Consider the following 16,541-nt stretch of genomic DNA (forward strand, 5'->3'; position numbering starts at 1 on the left):
TTTAATGCAGTTTTATACTTTCATTCTTGCTGTAGGATCTATATTATATTTACATCACTCTTAAAAATAAGGGGCATATTTCTCTCAGCTCCAACTGACCAGGATGAATCGATATTAAGTTACTGTCTTTGTAAGAATCATGCAAAATCAGAAAAATGTGATACACCTCAAAAAAGGCTACATATTTTTATTTTTGTAATTAAGTTGTCTTATGGGTCTATATTGTAAAATGTATAATTATTCATATCTGCCTGCTTTCAGGAGATAATCAACATTGAAAACCAATAGATTCTATTGTATTTGAATGTCATTTACAGAGTTATCTCCCTTAATTTTGAAATCTACTGTGCATTCTTTATAATTTTTATCTCCTATGAACATGGGTTGTATGAAAAACCGGATGTTACTTTCTGTTTACTATGACATTTTAAACAAAATATCAAAAATAAAAATATGCAGGCTTTCCAACCATGAATCACATTTTGCATGATTCTTATGTGGAGTGCTACTTAAAACCTCATTGAACGGATGTATATGTATACTGTTTTGGACTGTGTCGGCCTGAATGGATATACTTCAAATTTGGTATGTGGCTTTATGTTGATGGGGCATACATTGAAAGCAATCTTATTACTGTCTTACAAAATGTATATTAGTTTTCTGTTTTTTGTTGCCAGTAGGAGTATTTATAGCATGACAAGTTGACAATGCTAGAACCTTCATGTTCGGTACATGAAAATAATTCAGTTGTATTCTGCCTCTTTCTCAATTCCTTGAATCTCCAATATTTTTCTAAATACTGTACACTTTTAAAATCAGTCAATGGAAATAACTCTGCGATCAATCAATTTTAAATCAGTAATCAATCTATCAACCTGATCTGTAAAACCAAAACAGCTTGATTGTTACATAACATTACTCCTAATCAGTATACAAAGTATTTACATGTACATGTATTTATATTTTACCCTTTCTCTATGAGTGGGTGGTACATTGGAATCACTTTATTTGTCATTCTATCTGTCTGAATTTTGCTGCAATTATCTTGACTCTCAATGGATGGATTGATTTCTAATTTGGTGTGTGTCTATATAAGGGGAATATGTTTGAAACGATTTTGGTTGCTGTCACATATCAACTTGGTGTTTGAGTAGGGGTATGCTTAGCATGAAAACGTGCCCTATTTCATGTTTTATGGAATGATACAATTGTGTTCATTTCTTGTTTTTACATAAATATGTAAAGAATATAAACTTTGAAACATATTTTAATGTCATTTTATTTTTATAATTGCTTTTGTACAGGAAACCAAGGTTATAGCGGTAATTAAATGTTAAATTGTAATTCTCTTATATTTGATTGGTTCCAATAAAATTTTTGAATTCGGATGAATTCATCATCTGGCATTTTTCACAACCAAACTGAAATCTGTTCAGATGGTAGTTGATCAGCTGGTCAAATACATGTGTGCTGTACATGTAGTTGCACTTATTAATTAAAGGATTGTCCATGAGATTTGAATGAGGCTTGGTATCTTAGGCTGCAAATATAATGATACATTATTACTTGACTTACCCCCCCCCCCCCCCCCACCACCAAAAAAAAAAAATAAGGTCTACAATATTTTTATTATGTATTGTATAACCACAGTTTGTCTAGTGGTAAAAAGTTATAAATCATATAAAACTTAACTGATATGTTTACATTGTATTAAATTTAAGTGATAAAGACTGGCATATTAAAAATTTCATGTTTAAATAAGATTTCAGTTATATCTTTTTCAGACATTTGTTTACTAAGTCTTATATAGAGAAAACATTTAATGAGCATGACGAGCCTGTGATTAGAAAACCAACGAATCAGGTACGTGGATTATACATGTAGTTATATAATTCTGTTGACTATATCTGGGAGTAGTTCTCTTTTGGAGATCTATACATGTACATGCATTACCAAACTTACATGTTAATCGTTTTTTGAATGCACAGATACTAAACACCTAGTAGGCTAGGTCTGCTTAAGCTAACAGAGGACATTTTTTTATGTATTGTAGAGCATAGTGTTGCTACAGTCATTCTCCATCTTACTCTGTTTTGAGTTGTTCTCCTCATTTCAGGTCTGGGAATTATTTTCCAGCTGTGCTAAGGTTTATGTTTCCCTGTAGGTTATAGTCTAACGCCTCTCTATTTTGCTGTTAAAAATATAGAAACCCTTAGTACTGTAATATTATCACCTCAGCTCGACATGTGATACCCTATATATCATGGATATCCCTCTTGTATTACACGCTTAAAATTGACCGCCTCTGTGGTCTCAGGGTAGCATGCTCTCCTCAAGTGCTCATTGGATGGATCCATGATCAAGTCACACCATAGACTATAAAATTGGTATTCACTGCTTCTTCACCAGGCACACAGTATTTAAGGAGATAGATTGATGATTGGTTTGCTTTGAGTCAGGATAATGTGTCTGAGTGAAGTGACATGCCTACCTGTAGGCTGTTGCTTCTTTGAGCTAGCACAATATATATCCAGCACTGCATGTCAGACTAGTACAAAGCAGGGTCTGTTCAATTGGTCAGTCCTCTTCCTCAGATGCATGGAATATCTGCCATAGGACATTAAACCATACTCAATCAATTTCGCTTAAAATTGTACGATTTAATGAATACAAAATTTTTGTTATTTATTTTTATTACTTCAGTTAAATCCAGGTACTCTAAAATAAAGAGATGCACTACCCCTCCTTTCTTTATATTGATCTGTTGCCCTTCAGAAAAACACATAGAACTATTTTAGTCTGCACTCTTTTAATCTAAATCCTAGTTTTTAGTTCAATTTATATTGAAATGGTGAATTCACATTGCATTTAATCATAATTTTGTGCTAGATACAGTTAAAACTGTAAACCAAAGCCTAGATCAACCAGAATCCTGTGTAAAATGATATTTTATGAAGTCCATTCATATCTGTTTCATTGCATTTTGCCAAGTTGCTCATAAAAAGTCAAGTATGCGGTAGACGAAAGAGGAAAGGAAAACCATGACATGTTGAACAAATCAGTTTTCATGGTGCAGATAGATACATGTACACCGTAACAATCCACGAGTTCATGATGACGACCATAAAATTTCTGTAGTGATGACTTCAATCTTGTAGCAACGTAACTGTTACAGAAGCTTAACTGTAAGAAGTCTAGTGCGATACAAAATGTCTGCATAGTTACGGCATACGGCAATGTCTGCATGGTTGGGCTAGCGCTGGCATAACATGTTAGTTGTGATATGAAAACTCCATACGCAGGTGCTGAAGAGATGTCGTCACATGTACAGATGGAAGGAAAGTTGACTATACGGAATGAAAAGTCATAATGTTTATCGTATAGTTTGGTCTGTAGATTTCCTTTATCATCGATCATTGAGTGTAGGTCAGGATATGAAGCTGACTTCGCAGTGTCTGTAGTATCCTTTATCTCAGGTTCTTTGACTTTTCATCATGTTTGTCGTATAGTTTGGTCAGTAGATTTCCTTTACCATCGATCTCTAAGTGTAGGTCAAGATATGAGGCAGACTTCACATTTTCTGTAGTATCCTTTATTTCAAGTTCTTTGGGGTGGATGCAATGTATCGAATCCCTGAATCTAAGATTGCTTAATGACAATACGTCATCTACAAAATATATGTACCTGTGTAAACCATGGTAACCAAATATTTGAATTTAACAAACACAAGTTAAAGTCCAAAAGTGGTTTGGTTTTGATAGATTTTACTGTAAATAAAGAACACCCTTGTGGTTGGGATTTAGCATACTAAAAGTGTTTTTTTACAGATTGTACAACTCTGATCTATCAGTCATTATAAATACCATCTGACCAACAGACACATCAGACAAAACTTCAGTCAGTCAGAAGGAAATTTTAGAAGTTTTTGACTGCTTATATAGGAGAAAAAGGTCCAATTTGGGTTTCTGTCAGACAAGTTGGAAATCTATTTTTTAAAGACGGACCTACATTTCTAGCTGCATTACTGCACTAGAAAAACATTCTTGTACTAGTAATTGACTTGAATCATACTACTGTGAAAGCTGTCAAAACTGAACATCATTTGAACTAGAGGACAGTCCTTTCCATTTCACTAGCCTGAACATATTTTTAGTAGCTCTAGGCTTCGGGCTAGTGGCTAAAGGCGAGCTCTGAGAGGAGTTGTTCAGTTTAGACAGGGGTTTTGGATTATACAGGTTAAAATGTATTGAACATGAAATGAAGTGACTTCAGATTCGGAAGTTGTAATTGTCATTTTGATTAGTTAATTCTCACTGTATAATGGGAATGTCAACAAACTCAAAATGTGTTTCTTTATTGTCCTACAGGGATGATTTTTATTAGTTAAGTCTCACTGTATAATGGGAATGTCAACAAACTCAAAATGTGTTTCTTTATTGTCCTACAGGGATGATTTTTATTAGTTAAGTCTCACTGTATAATGGGAATGTCAACAAACTCAAAATGTGTTTCTTTATTGTCCTACAGGGATGATTTTTTTTCGCTTTTTAACAGAATTCCGCTAATTGAAATCTGGATTTGACCATTACGACTCTTTTTTTTTACTGTTTATTTATTTCCCATTTTATCAATTTCCGTTTTGTTTGACGGAAATCAATCCCTGGTCCTATAAATGTACAAACAAAATGTATCAGTGTATGCACAGACATCACCTCACGGATTGTACTTTAGTTGAAGTCCTATATTGCAATAGTTGAGAGATGTACCATGAATAGATCTTGAAGTTATTGTAAAAAAGCCTATTTCATGAGTCATTTTATTTAAGAATTTAGGACTTAAATATATGTACTTTTACAAGATATGTTATTATAATTTGTATTTTTTAGTGAATTCTTTAGGTAACTTATTACTGACACACATGTATAGTATACACCAATATATGCCATGATGGCTCTGGCTTATGTCTTTCTAATTGATGTTTTCTTTACCAAGTTTTGAATCTAGATTTCACAGTTGACTAAGCGTTCAGTATTAAACTGTGCCAGGTGAGCATAATTTTGCATTCTTTCTAGATGATATTCATGTAGAATTGGAGTAATTTTATGTCATCATCTGCAGCTGTTTTTTTTTTTAATTTGGTGAACAATTTTGAGGGTTTAAATCCATTTTTTTATGGTATCAATTCTTGTTGTAATAGGTGGCTAATTTAACACCTGGCTTCTGTTAGTTTTAGCCATTGTTGAAATATATACTTATTATGAAGAAATTCATTGTATCGAGTTACACATTTACGTGATTATCCTTTCTACTCTTGCTTTGCTAAGGTGTTGTTATTCCTCTGAAAATTTAATCCATGGTGAATCTTAGCCGATAAAAAATATATAGAGTTATCTCTTAGTACAAGTCCTTGTAAGAATCAGGCAAAATTGGGGAAATCTGAAACATGGATGGCAAAATTGCATTGATCTGACGATCTACTTTCAATTTAGGAGATCTAATCTTTTTAAATTAAAATGTTGATTTGTAGTCCATTTCAATGAATTTATAAAATATTTTATAAAAATCTTGTCTTTATTCCTTGATGGTGCACATAAACAAATTACACTTTTAAAGTGATAGGTTTAATACCATCTTTCACTCTCTGCCTTATTCTTACACTGACTGACACTCAAGTGATAAGATAATTGATAGTTTTAGGTTAAGATAATAGCAGATTATAGGATTAAAAGTTCATTGTATGCAGAAGAACTGGCTTGAACTTGAACTGTTTCTGTTTCTTGATAATCATAGACTTAAAGGCTTCAAAATTTGTCGAAAAAATAGATAAATGATTAAGATAGGGTCAGTTAATGGAGGATTTTATTGATGAAGTATAAACACAGATATACTGATTTGATTTACTGATCCTGTGAAAATAAAACAGATTTTAGTTGTATTTAGTTGTATTTGTAATTTTTTCTCTTGTCATTTTAGTAAGGTAGAAAGCAATGTCTGTCTATCTGTATGCAATATCATTGTATACAGTTTAGAATCACCGTCCTACAATTGATATTAATCCATTAATCAAGACATTGTTAGTCTTGAAGAAATTTTTCTGGTAGAACCCATGATTGAATTCATGGTCAAAGGTCAAGGCACAGGTCAATATTTTAAACAATGAGTGAAGGTCACAACTTACTCTGCCATTGTTTTTGTGCCTTGGTTATTTTGACAATTTCAGGTCTACATGTTGTTGTTCTTTCAGTTTCATTGTTGTGGTATAATTGATTGTTTCTGTTTTTGTTTATATGCATCTTTTTAAGATATACATGATATTTTATTATTTATGTGTTTTTTTTTTATTTTCAGTTAGTTAACCATTGTTATTACCATGGGACAATCCGTGGTGTACCACATTCCATAGTGTCTATCAGTTCTTGTAAGGGAATAAGGTAAGATATTTGAAGAGTTTTGTATGTTGTTTTTAGATGTGAAGAAATATTTATTCTGGACACAACCAAATATGTTTATCTTTATTTACTGATAATTCTTGTGTGGGTTCTCATCATTGGATATACGGAGGTATAACTTGTATAGAGTAGAAATATTTTGTGTTTAAGCAGGTAGACCTTGGGTAAGGGACATAACTCTTGAAATCAGTGGTATGTTTGTATCATATTTGATTTCACCAAAGCCTATCAAGCTTTCATTTGAAACAGAATGAAATCAATCCAAGTTACTTCACTGCTTACATGAGATTGATGGCAGATGCTGAATACTAATGTTCCAATAATTTGTAAGAGTTGTGTCCGTTACCCTAGGTGTACCTCCTTTAGTCATATGACTTTGAATAAATTTTTATACTCTGCCACATGAAGAGTGGAGGCATTATGTGATACCCTCGGATAAGTTGCATTTCTGTCTCTGTTCCTCGACTGTTTCCAGATGATAACTTAAGAAGATATTAAAGGATCTTTTTCAAACTTTGTATAGTTATTGAGTATCATTTTAAATTTCAGTTTTTTTTAATTATTTGCACAAAAGTAATCACCATTTTAAGTTGTTTTTAACCCTTCTTCCGCATAATTTTTGCAACATTACATGGTATCATTTAATGTCCAATTAGATGCCATATTTTTCCTGTTTTATTAGAACTTGATTTAATTGTGTTTCTTGATAAAGTTATTTTTTTCACTGATTTTCATTGATGTATTGGTTGTTTCATACAAACAAAAGATATTGAGTAAAATAATTACTGCTTTGACTAGGGTTACTGTAAATAATTACCATGTATTTGTAGAGGACATATCACAGACCATGAACAGAGCTACTATATTGAGCCCCTTGGCGAAGGAGGGTACCATAAATTCTATGCTGACCCTGATACAAGGCCTTCCATTATTAATTATGATGGTAATTAAATAGATGTGAAATTTTCATCTTTAAATCTTTTATAAAAGAATGGTCCAATTTAGAATTTTATCTTCTGTCTTCATATACAACATTGTGATACTCTTCTTGACCAATCAGGAATGTCATGAACAACAGCAATCCCAGAATGCACTAGTTTCAGAATCAGTCCATTTAAAATCCTTATTATTAATGTTTTTAAATGTACAAATTGTAGTCTTCAACTTTTATGATAATAGAATGATGTATTTGCAACTTTAATTTAGCTTGAAGTTTATATTTATCAAATAGAATCAGAATTTTTATTGGAATAAAATCCATACAAATATGAATTAGGATTTTAGACAAATCATGCCAGAAAATATATTTTTATAAGACAGGAAATACCACATATTACTGGTGTAAAGGCAAGATAGCAAATGTCGAAAAAAGGAAATATCACTTATTTTAATAGTTAAAACACATACAAATCTATATTTAAGGCTGAAAAAAAAAATAATTGTCTTATTTCCTGCTACCAACAAGAAAAAAATGAGATGATCGATAGGATAATTATTCTATTTTTTAAAAACTTTTTGTATTGAGTTGATGGGGAAACAATCTACATGTACATGTACATTGTTGACTTAACAATACTTGAGCCAAAATGGTAATAAAATGACTTTGGTAGGCTAAAAAAGACTTAGGGTTGGTTGGGTAGCAGGAAACAGACATTATTTTTTTGGCCTAATTTCAATTTTTATTTCCACAAAAGTTGAGGAGTTAGATATGTGTATTAATATGAAGTTTGAAAAACTTCTATTTGAAAAATAGACATATTGAATTCATACAAATATTAAATATTTATTGAAGTAACTAGAATTTCACTAGAAATAAAAAAAGAAATGATACTAAGTATGAAGTGTACTACTTCTCTCTTCCAGATCTGCTACCCAGACATTCCATAATATTAGATAATGCAACAGTCAATACACTACACAGGAAGGAGTTCCTTCAGAGAGTAAGTGTCATGTAATATGGACTGTTAGATGTGATAACTACTGTCACATACTGTAAAAGTATTAATTATCACGGTGTACTCATTTTCGCTATTTTTGCGATGAACATAAAAGCACAAAAAATAGTAGACGCAAAATTGTTTTTAAACACAATATAAGACTTATCATTGTTTGAATTCATGAAAATTTGTACCTGCAAATATGTTCACTTGGCAGAATCCACGAAAATTAGCAACCATGAAAATTAATATGTTTACAGTAAAAAAAAGCAATGTATTGACTTGAAATAAAAAAATAAAAAATGATAAATGGTTGAAGCTTAGAATCAGGAAAAACATTAAGATGTGCCAAGCATTTTTTCGTATTCATGATGCCAAATTTGTATATCATGATACCCTCACTCTGAAGTCATAGGGGTATACTGTGATACCTTGTCCATGTGTCCATAACAATTTTTTTTTCTGTCACAGTTTTCTCAGCAAACCAGCTTATTAAACTGAAACATATAAATGTTCAATTAGTATAATAGAATCATGATTTTATCTTTTAGTCAAAACGAAGCTTAAGTGCCCCTTATGAGATAAAAGATGAGAGGAAAAAATTCATTATACGACCTCCTGCAAATAGCAACCAGAATTCTAAATATGTAGAATTGTATATAGTTAATGATAATTCTGTTGTAAGTATAAAATTCACTCTGCGTTACAGTCCATACAATGATAATTCTGTTGTAAGTATAAAATTCACTCTGTGTTACAGTCCATACAATGATAATTCTGTTGTAAGTATATAATTCACTGTGTGTTACAGCCCATACAATGATAATTCTGTTGTAAGTATAAAATTCACTCAGTGTTACAGCCCATACAATGATAATTCTGTCATCAGTATAAAATTAACTTTTGTGTTAATGCCCATACAATGATAATTCTGTTGTAAGTATAAAATTGACTGTGTGTTACAGCCCACACAATGATGATTCTGTTGTAAGAATAAAATTTACTGTGTGTTACAGCCCATACAATGATAATTCTGTTGTAAGTATAAAATTCACTCTGTGTTACAGTCAATACAAAGATAATGATCGGAGGATGCAGCTCATCTTCCAAATATTAAGTGTCAACCACTTGATGAACTTACTTTGTTAGTTATATAAACAAGTGACAAGGAGAATTGTTATTTTTCATCAGACTTAGATTCAAATACCTATGGAATATCTCTATCTATTGAAGATCACCATTGTAAGCACTATAACAGACAATTTTTCATTAATTTCCAATATACAATATTCAAGTCATTATATTGAAAGTTGTATTCTTTTCAGTTTCTTGTTCTTTATTTACAGTATAGACAGCATAGGAGAAACAAAGATTTAATTTTTAAAAGATCTCAGGAAATAGCAAACTATGTTAGCAAGGTAAGTAGGATCTATGCAAGAAAGTAGGATCTATAGGCAAGTTAATAGGATCTTTAGGCAAGTAAGTAGAATCTATAAGCAAGTTAGTAGGATCTATAGGCAAGAAAAAAAATTACTGAAGTCAAATATGAAATGTCAATAGCTGACAGCTGATGTGCATACCTGTAAATTTCCCACATTAGGGGGAAGACTCCTACAAATCAATGAAAAATTTAGAGTCTCCCACAAAATGTTTGATTTTTTGGAGGTTTTTGGTTACAATTACTATGTTTTCTGTGAAAAGTACTAAAAGTTGAATTTTTGCATAAAAAATTAACTTTAATGTAGGAATCTCCCACATGAGAGTGTGACAAGGAGGGAGGGTATCCCACATGATCTGTTCCGTAGGTTAATAGGTATGGGTGTGGAAGAACCTTTTTGGGGTGTGGGTTTGTATGTTATATTAGTGTCTGAGGGGTCAAGGTAAATGGATTTCAGGTTACTGTATTGTTCATTTCTTACAAAAATTGACGCACAAACACATTCATCAAAAAAAGAAGGACAGTCGAACCTCGTTAAGTCACAGTCGAATGGAGCATGCAAAAATGTTTGAGTTATCCAAGGTTCAAGTAATCCGAGGTTGAGTGTAACCTGGAAATAGTTTGGTCAATGATTGTTTCTACATTTACAGTCGAACCTCATTAGGTCAAAATCGAAAGGACCATGCAAAAATGTTCGAATTATCCGAGGTCAAGGATAAACCGGAAATACTAGTAATTTGGTCAATAATTGTTTCTGTATTTACATCATTTGTTGTGCTTGTACATGTACATGTACTTAACTTTACACGGTACTTTGTAATGTCTTGCGTTTCATATCAGAAGATTATGTGTTTGTATGTTGTGTATCATATTTGAAATACTGAACGGAACCAAGTGGTTTTGTGAAATTTCCTTTTTATTTTTTCTACATCAAAAACGTCATAGTTCATAACATGCTGCTTTGTTTGATTCACAATCAGGAGTATGGTCAAACCATGTGCAATTACATTATTACGATAAAATTTCAAATTCACCAGGGGAACGAATGTAGTCGTTGAAATACCCTTACTATCGTCTATTTGATATTTCATTAAATAGTCAGATACCATTACAATTCATCTGTATTTTTTAAATTTTTTTATCAAAATTTCTTATATCACTGTTAGTGTAAATTCTGACATGTTAATAATAAATTCATTACTTTTAACAACATGCGCAATTTTGAATTAATTAAATAAATGAATCAAACCATTAAAGTCTGTCAACAAATTAATTTTAAAAGCCACACTAATCGTTGTGAAAACACACTTCAATCATGGTTTGTAATAAAGCAATCCGTTTTCCGACTAATTGGTTGACTTCAAGACATGTGGGTTAATTAACCTCGAAGTCCTATCAAGTCAACTGATTGATTACCTTTAATTATCCGAGGTTTCGATTCATTTGAGTTCAAGTCATCCAAGGTAAAATTGTAATGGAGTAAGGGGAGTTTTGCTGGGACTTTGTACTTAGTTCGAGTTATCCGAGATTTCGATTCATCCGAGTTCGACACATCAAGGTTCGACTATAAGTGTAAAATTAGTTGTCAATTATGATGTCATAATGGATTAAATTATTGTAACGCCATAAATTACGACTAATTTTACACTTATAACTTTTGTGAAAAGGACCGCTTGTTCTTAATTTCTCAAGTCCTTACAACTTAATCTTGCTTTTTATGGACCATCCTACCTATCAAGTACTAAGAAGATTCAACCCTCTAAAATATCAGTAGTGTTTAAACAGTAGTTTTGCATCTTAATATGTCTTTAATTATAAATCGTCATGTGAACTACATCTATAACTTACACTGTTAATGCAATTAATTGTAAGTCTCTGTTATCAACAAGATGATGACATTTCCTGAATCAGGAAGTAAATCCTTATAGATGACAAGGGGAAATAGGAAGTCAATGATTGAAGGTCTCTTAACCAAAGTATTGTTCCGATGATCACTCCTGATTATGATTTATTTCTTCATTTTGTATATTTTTCACTATTGCTCTTTTCTTAGAACTATTATTTCAGGTAGAAGCCACTACAGTTTTTATTTTAAAAAATTGCACAAATATGAAATATGTTGTTTTCACAGATGAAGCAGTTAGATTAGATATAAGGGGGATAAAAATGGTGACCTTAAATGACCTTGTCCATTTGTTTACAAATATAAATTCAATGACCTACCCTAATGACTTCCTTTTAATACATAAACACAATAAAAGGTCATTAAGATCATTGCCTTGGTAACATTTTTTATATAATAGAATACTTTCTGACGTTCAACAAAGACCCAGCTGAATGGTTCTTGATTTATTTAGTGGTATCGCTATATTTTTAAAGCCAGTTTAATGTTTAAATTATCTTAAGGGTCAATTTCAATACATTTAAGCTATTTAGAAAGTACATGAAAAGCTTTGCCTTCTTGTTCTGCCATACTTTTGAAGAACATGTTCTGATATACCACTGTTTGTCCATCAACACAAACAATAACTCAAAAACCCTTTACACAATAAAAATATTTTAGAATAATGTTTTGACTAAGGAAGGAAACCTCCTTTTGTTTCTAAATATTTACCAATATTTCCAAGAAATGGGGCTTTTAACATTGAAAAAAGAAGGGCAAAAGCAATCGTGTACTTTCACATGGCTATTTATTTATAATTTAAAAACAAAACTATTAGGCTGTATTTTCAACTGCAATTACGAGCTCTACAGGTGCATATTGAGTCATTGTCAGTAAAATCAATGAGTAAACTAAGGAATGGGAGTGACATCAGAAGATTTGTCACTTCCTTTCTTTTCAATTAGACTCAAGAGCAGCAAAGTATTGTACTTTTACATTGTAATGCACTATTACAAAGTAATTGATCTTCTACTCTTGTCAAACTAAAGAGGAAATATTAAAAAAGTGTAAACTAAAGAGCTTTTAAAATTTACATATCATAGGCATAATATTTGCAAATAAATTTGTAATGCATAAAGATCTGTTATTATAGAGTTAGGTCTTTTTGTAGTTAACATTATATTAGGCCCTTTGGTTTGATGTAATGCTTGATTGAATGCATTATACAATATACCAAAACTTATGATAAATAGCAGACTTTTATTAAAAAAATCATTTTTTGGGGGGATGGGGCTTGTTATGTGGATATTTTTTTATTTTTTTCATAGTACTTAACCAATCTCAAGCTCGTCTTTTAACAATTTTTCCTTTCAAGAGGGGGAGGATGATTCACCTGTTGAATCCCTCTCCTGGCTTCAGGTACTCATTCAAAAATCAAAGCCAATGCAAAACCAGTCACAAATTAGTCACAAACTCACTCATTGTACTTAATCATTTTCAAGTATGGGATTGCTCTTTGCCTTATGTTTTTTTTTTTAATTTTTAAATTTTACATTTTAAAAAAATTTTTAATTTCAGTTGTATCAGCCTTTGAATATATACATTGCCTTAGTTGGTGTAGAGATTTGGACTGTTAGAGACAAAGTGATGATTTCAAATCAAGCCAACAAAACTCTTGATAACTTTTTGAGTTATCGTAGACAGTATATCAACCCTCGTCATCCTAATGACAATGCACAACTTATAACGTAAGTTTTTCAATCATAGAACAGCTATGTACATGTCTGATGTTTTAGAAATTATCTCATTTTGAATGCTCTTGATATTAATTTTTTATCATTTAATCAGTATTAAGTTATTGTCTGTCAATCTGTTCATGTTTCTTTTGAATGGGGGAGCATGATTAAACTCCCACAACTATACTGTCACCGCCGATGTTCAATTGTGCTACTTCCATTTATTATGTTAAATGGATGAAAGTCCTTCTTTCCTATATTACTGAACTTGATCTTTTATTGAAATGCCTCACATTTGTCTTGCAAGAAACAAACAAAGTGCTTACCCTTCCACAATTTTGCCATGTTAGTTCACAGCATTCTTTCGTCCACTTATTTATTCTATTTCATACATATACTTTCAGTGTTGCTACTTGTTTGAAAAATAAATTTTCTGATTTACTACATCATATTATTTCTGATTTACTCATCATTTTGTTCAACTTCATTAAGGAGGTAGACTTAGGGTAAGGGACATAACTATTAAAGGTTCGTTTGAAACAGAATGAAATCAGCCCAAGGTACTTTGATGTTTACATGATATTGATGTAAAATTCTGACTACAAATGTTCCAATGATTTGTAAGAGTTGTGTCCCTTACCCTAGGTCTACCTCCTTAAAATATTATATAGAACTGTTCAAAGTCTACCTTTTATTTTAGCCCAAATTAAACTTAATTTATAATTTAAGTTCCAGGTGCATTTTATTATATCATATTAACTCAGATAGCCATTGAGTTTATTTTAGCCAAAATGATATACTGGTAAAATGTATAACCAACTTTGTCAATGAATTTAAATCATGGATGAAAACAGGAAACTCCATTTTATCATTATTTTACCACAGGCTGGCCATTTATGTCACATTGTTTTACCTCGAGCGATAGCAAGGGGTTAAATAACGACATAAATGGCCAGCCTGTGGTAAAACAGTGATAAAATGGAGTTTCAGTGATTTATTTTGTTATATAATGGACAAGTTTCTTCGTATTTTTGAATAGGCACAGCCTATGTGTTGCACGAAATGTTGGTCATGTGTTTATCACTTTTTTTACCATGGCTGTGGTCTGAAGAGCTTTGAAGCATGTCATATTAGAATTAGCTTTTAACAGATCACTTCATTTCCAGGGGAGTATTATTCAGAGAGTCTATAGTAGGCAAAGCAATCAAGATGTCCATCTGTACTTACCAGTATTCTGCAGGAGTGGTTATGGTAGGTACATTTGTAGTATAAATACTAGTGGTCCCGCCTGGAAACCCCCTTTTTTCAATGTCTTTGAATCTGCACCTGTATGTCCTGTCTTTTGTCAGTCTTATAATGACTAACGTATTTAAATTTGAAAATTTCTTCTGGACAGAATGTCTGAAACTAACCACTGTTTGCTGAAAAATGTATGACATTTTATAATAATACAAGCAAAAAAAATACTTTTACAACTTTGGTAGAATTGAAGTACTTTTTCATACTGTCTTCTTTCATGTTTTTTTCCCAATCAATCTGCTTTTGTACAGCTTAATTGATCAAGTACTATTGTAATCTTCTGAAATGAAAAATATACTGACTGCTTTATTTCTTTCATTACAGGCCCTACCTCAAATGGAGCAAAAATTAAAACTGCTTTATATAATCTGAGTTTATGAATTTTCTCATCTCTGATCAGATTCTTGTACTACAGAAATTTGATCTTATTTTAGGATGCAGACAGTACAACACAGGTAGCAACTACAATGGCTCATGAGCTGGGGCATAACTTTGGTATGGAACATGACAACTATTCTGTATGCCTCTGTCCAGATCCCAAATGTATTATGGCAACAACTGGTGGAGGGTAAGTTACTGTAAATGGATTTAGAAACTATTGCACGTTTGTTATTAATAAATTATTTTAAAAAATGTGGTTTTAAATTGCAATGAAATAACTTTGAACTAGAGTTTTCTCACAAATTTAAATACCATATTTCACTTAAGTGACGAAATCTTAATAATTTATGCACAAAATAATTTCTTTCAAAATATGTTAATATGCTGGATATGATAAATATTGTACAGTTGCTATAAGCGAATGGGAAGTTCCGGTTTTGAATATTATAAATTGCAATTTTAAAAGGCTAAGGTCTAAAGAAAGCAGATACAAATACCACTCAATATTTTATGTACATGTTATTTTTTGTCATTTAACTTTTTTTTGTGTCCCTGAAATCAGTGCTTTGCGGAGTTCCTTACTCATTTAAGGAGGTAGACCTAGGGTAAGGGACATAACTCATGAAGTCAGTGATATTTTTTTATCATATTCAATTTCAATAAAGCCTTCCAAGCTTTCCTTTGAATCGGCATAAAATCAGTCCATGTTACTTTGATGCTTACATGAAATTGATGTAAAAAGGTGAATACAAACATTCCAATGATTTGTAAGAGTTGTGTCCCTTACCTCCTTAAATAGAACATGAAATGTTCATGTAGAATATTTTTATCTGTATAATGGATTCTGGGAATATGGCAAAAAGTAGACACCTGACTGTAAAGCTCATGTACAAAAAAAAAGTCTGCACTAAAACTTAAGTACATGTACAAGATGCTTTAGAAAGGGTTGGAAGTGTAATGCTTAAAATTGTTTTTTTTTTTTTTTTCAGATATAAGAATCCTACTAAATGGTCATCCTGTTCTCAGACTGTTCTAAATGATAACTTTGAGATAGGTTTAGACTACTGCTTGAGAAACATTCCAGAACAACTGTTGGATCAGCCGTACTGTGGTAATGGGTTTGTGGAAAGAGGAGAGCAATGTGATTGTGGTCTACCTCAGGTACTTACTTAGTTCTTTGTTCTTGAGTGTACATAAGGTCAAAGTCTACTTCAGGTACTTACTTACTTAATCCTTCGTGCCTGGTTGTACATAAGGTCAATGTCTTTCTCTGGTACTTACTTACTTAATCCTTCGTGCCTGGTTGTACATAAGGTCAATGTCTTTCTCTGGTACTTACTTGTACTTACTAAGTCCTCTTCATAAAGTCAGCAGTAACTCAGATGTGTGATTTAAATTAGAAGCCTTTCTTTTTCCCCT

The 16,541-nt window shown here is 31.8% G+C and overlaps 1 protein-coding gene across 3 annotated transcripts in view; it reads left to right on the forward strand.

Annotated features, from left to right (window-relative positions):
• LOC148621080 (disintegrin and metalloproteinase domain-containing protein 12-like) overlaps nucleotides 1-16,541 on the forward strand; it is a 37,956-nt gene that overhangs the window by 7,629 nt on the left and 13,786 nt on the right. For 2 of the 3 annotated variants that reach the window (XM_088575119.1, XM_088575120.1), the window contains exons 4-13: nucleotides 1,785-1,863; nucleotides 6,349-6,431; nucleotides 7,280-7,392; nucleotides 8,313-8,389; nucleotides 8,938-9,066; nucleotides 9,733-9,804; nucleotides 13,285-13,454; nucleotides 14,609-14,693; nucleotides 15,176-15,309; nucleotides 16,112-16,283. In XM_088575119.1, the coding sequence (XP_088431245.1) occupies nucleotides 1,785-1,863; nucleotides 6,349-6,431; nucleotides 7,280-7,392; nucleotides 8,313-8,389; nucleotides 8,938-9,066; nucleotides 9,733-9,804; nucleotides 13,285-13,454; nucleotides 14,609-14,693; nucleotides 15,176-15,309; nucleotides 16,112-16,283 (1,114 nt within the window). The remainder of the gene's footprint in view (nucleotides 1-1,784; nucleotides 1,864-6,348; nucleotides 6,432-7,279; nucleotides 7,393-8,312; nucleotides 8,390-8,937; nucleotides 9,067-9,732; nucleotides 9,805-13,284; nucleotides 13,455-14,608; nucleotides 14,694-15,175; nucleotides 15,310-16,111; nucleotides 16,284-16,541) is intronic. The other variant, XM_088575121.1, reaches the window with a different exon arrangement.

This window comes from Perna viridis, chromosome 3, assembly GCF_037379345.1.
Source record: "Perna viridis isolate PV_CMFRI_1.1 ecotype Kerala chromosome 3, ASM3737934v1, whole genome shotgun sequence".
Classification (NCBI taxonomy): domain Eukaryota; kingdom Metazoa; phylum Mollusca; class Bivalvia; order Mytilida; family Mytilidae; genus Perna; species Perna viridis.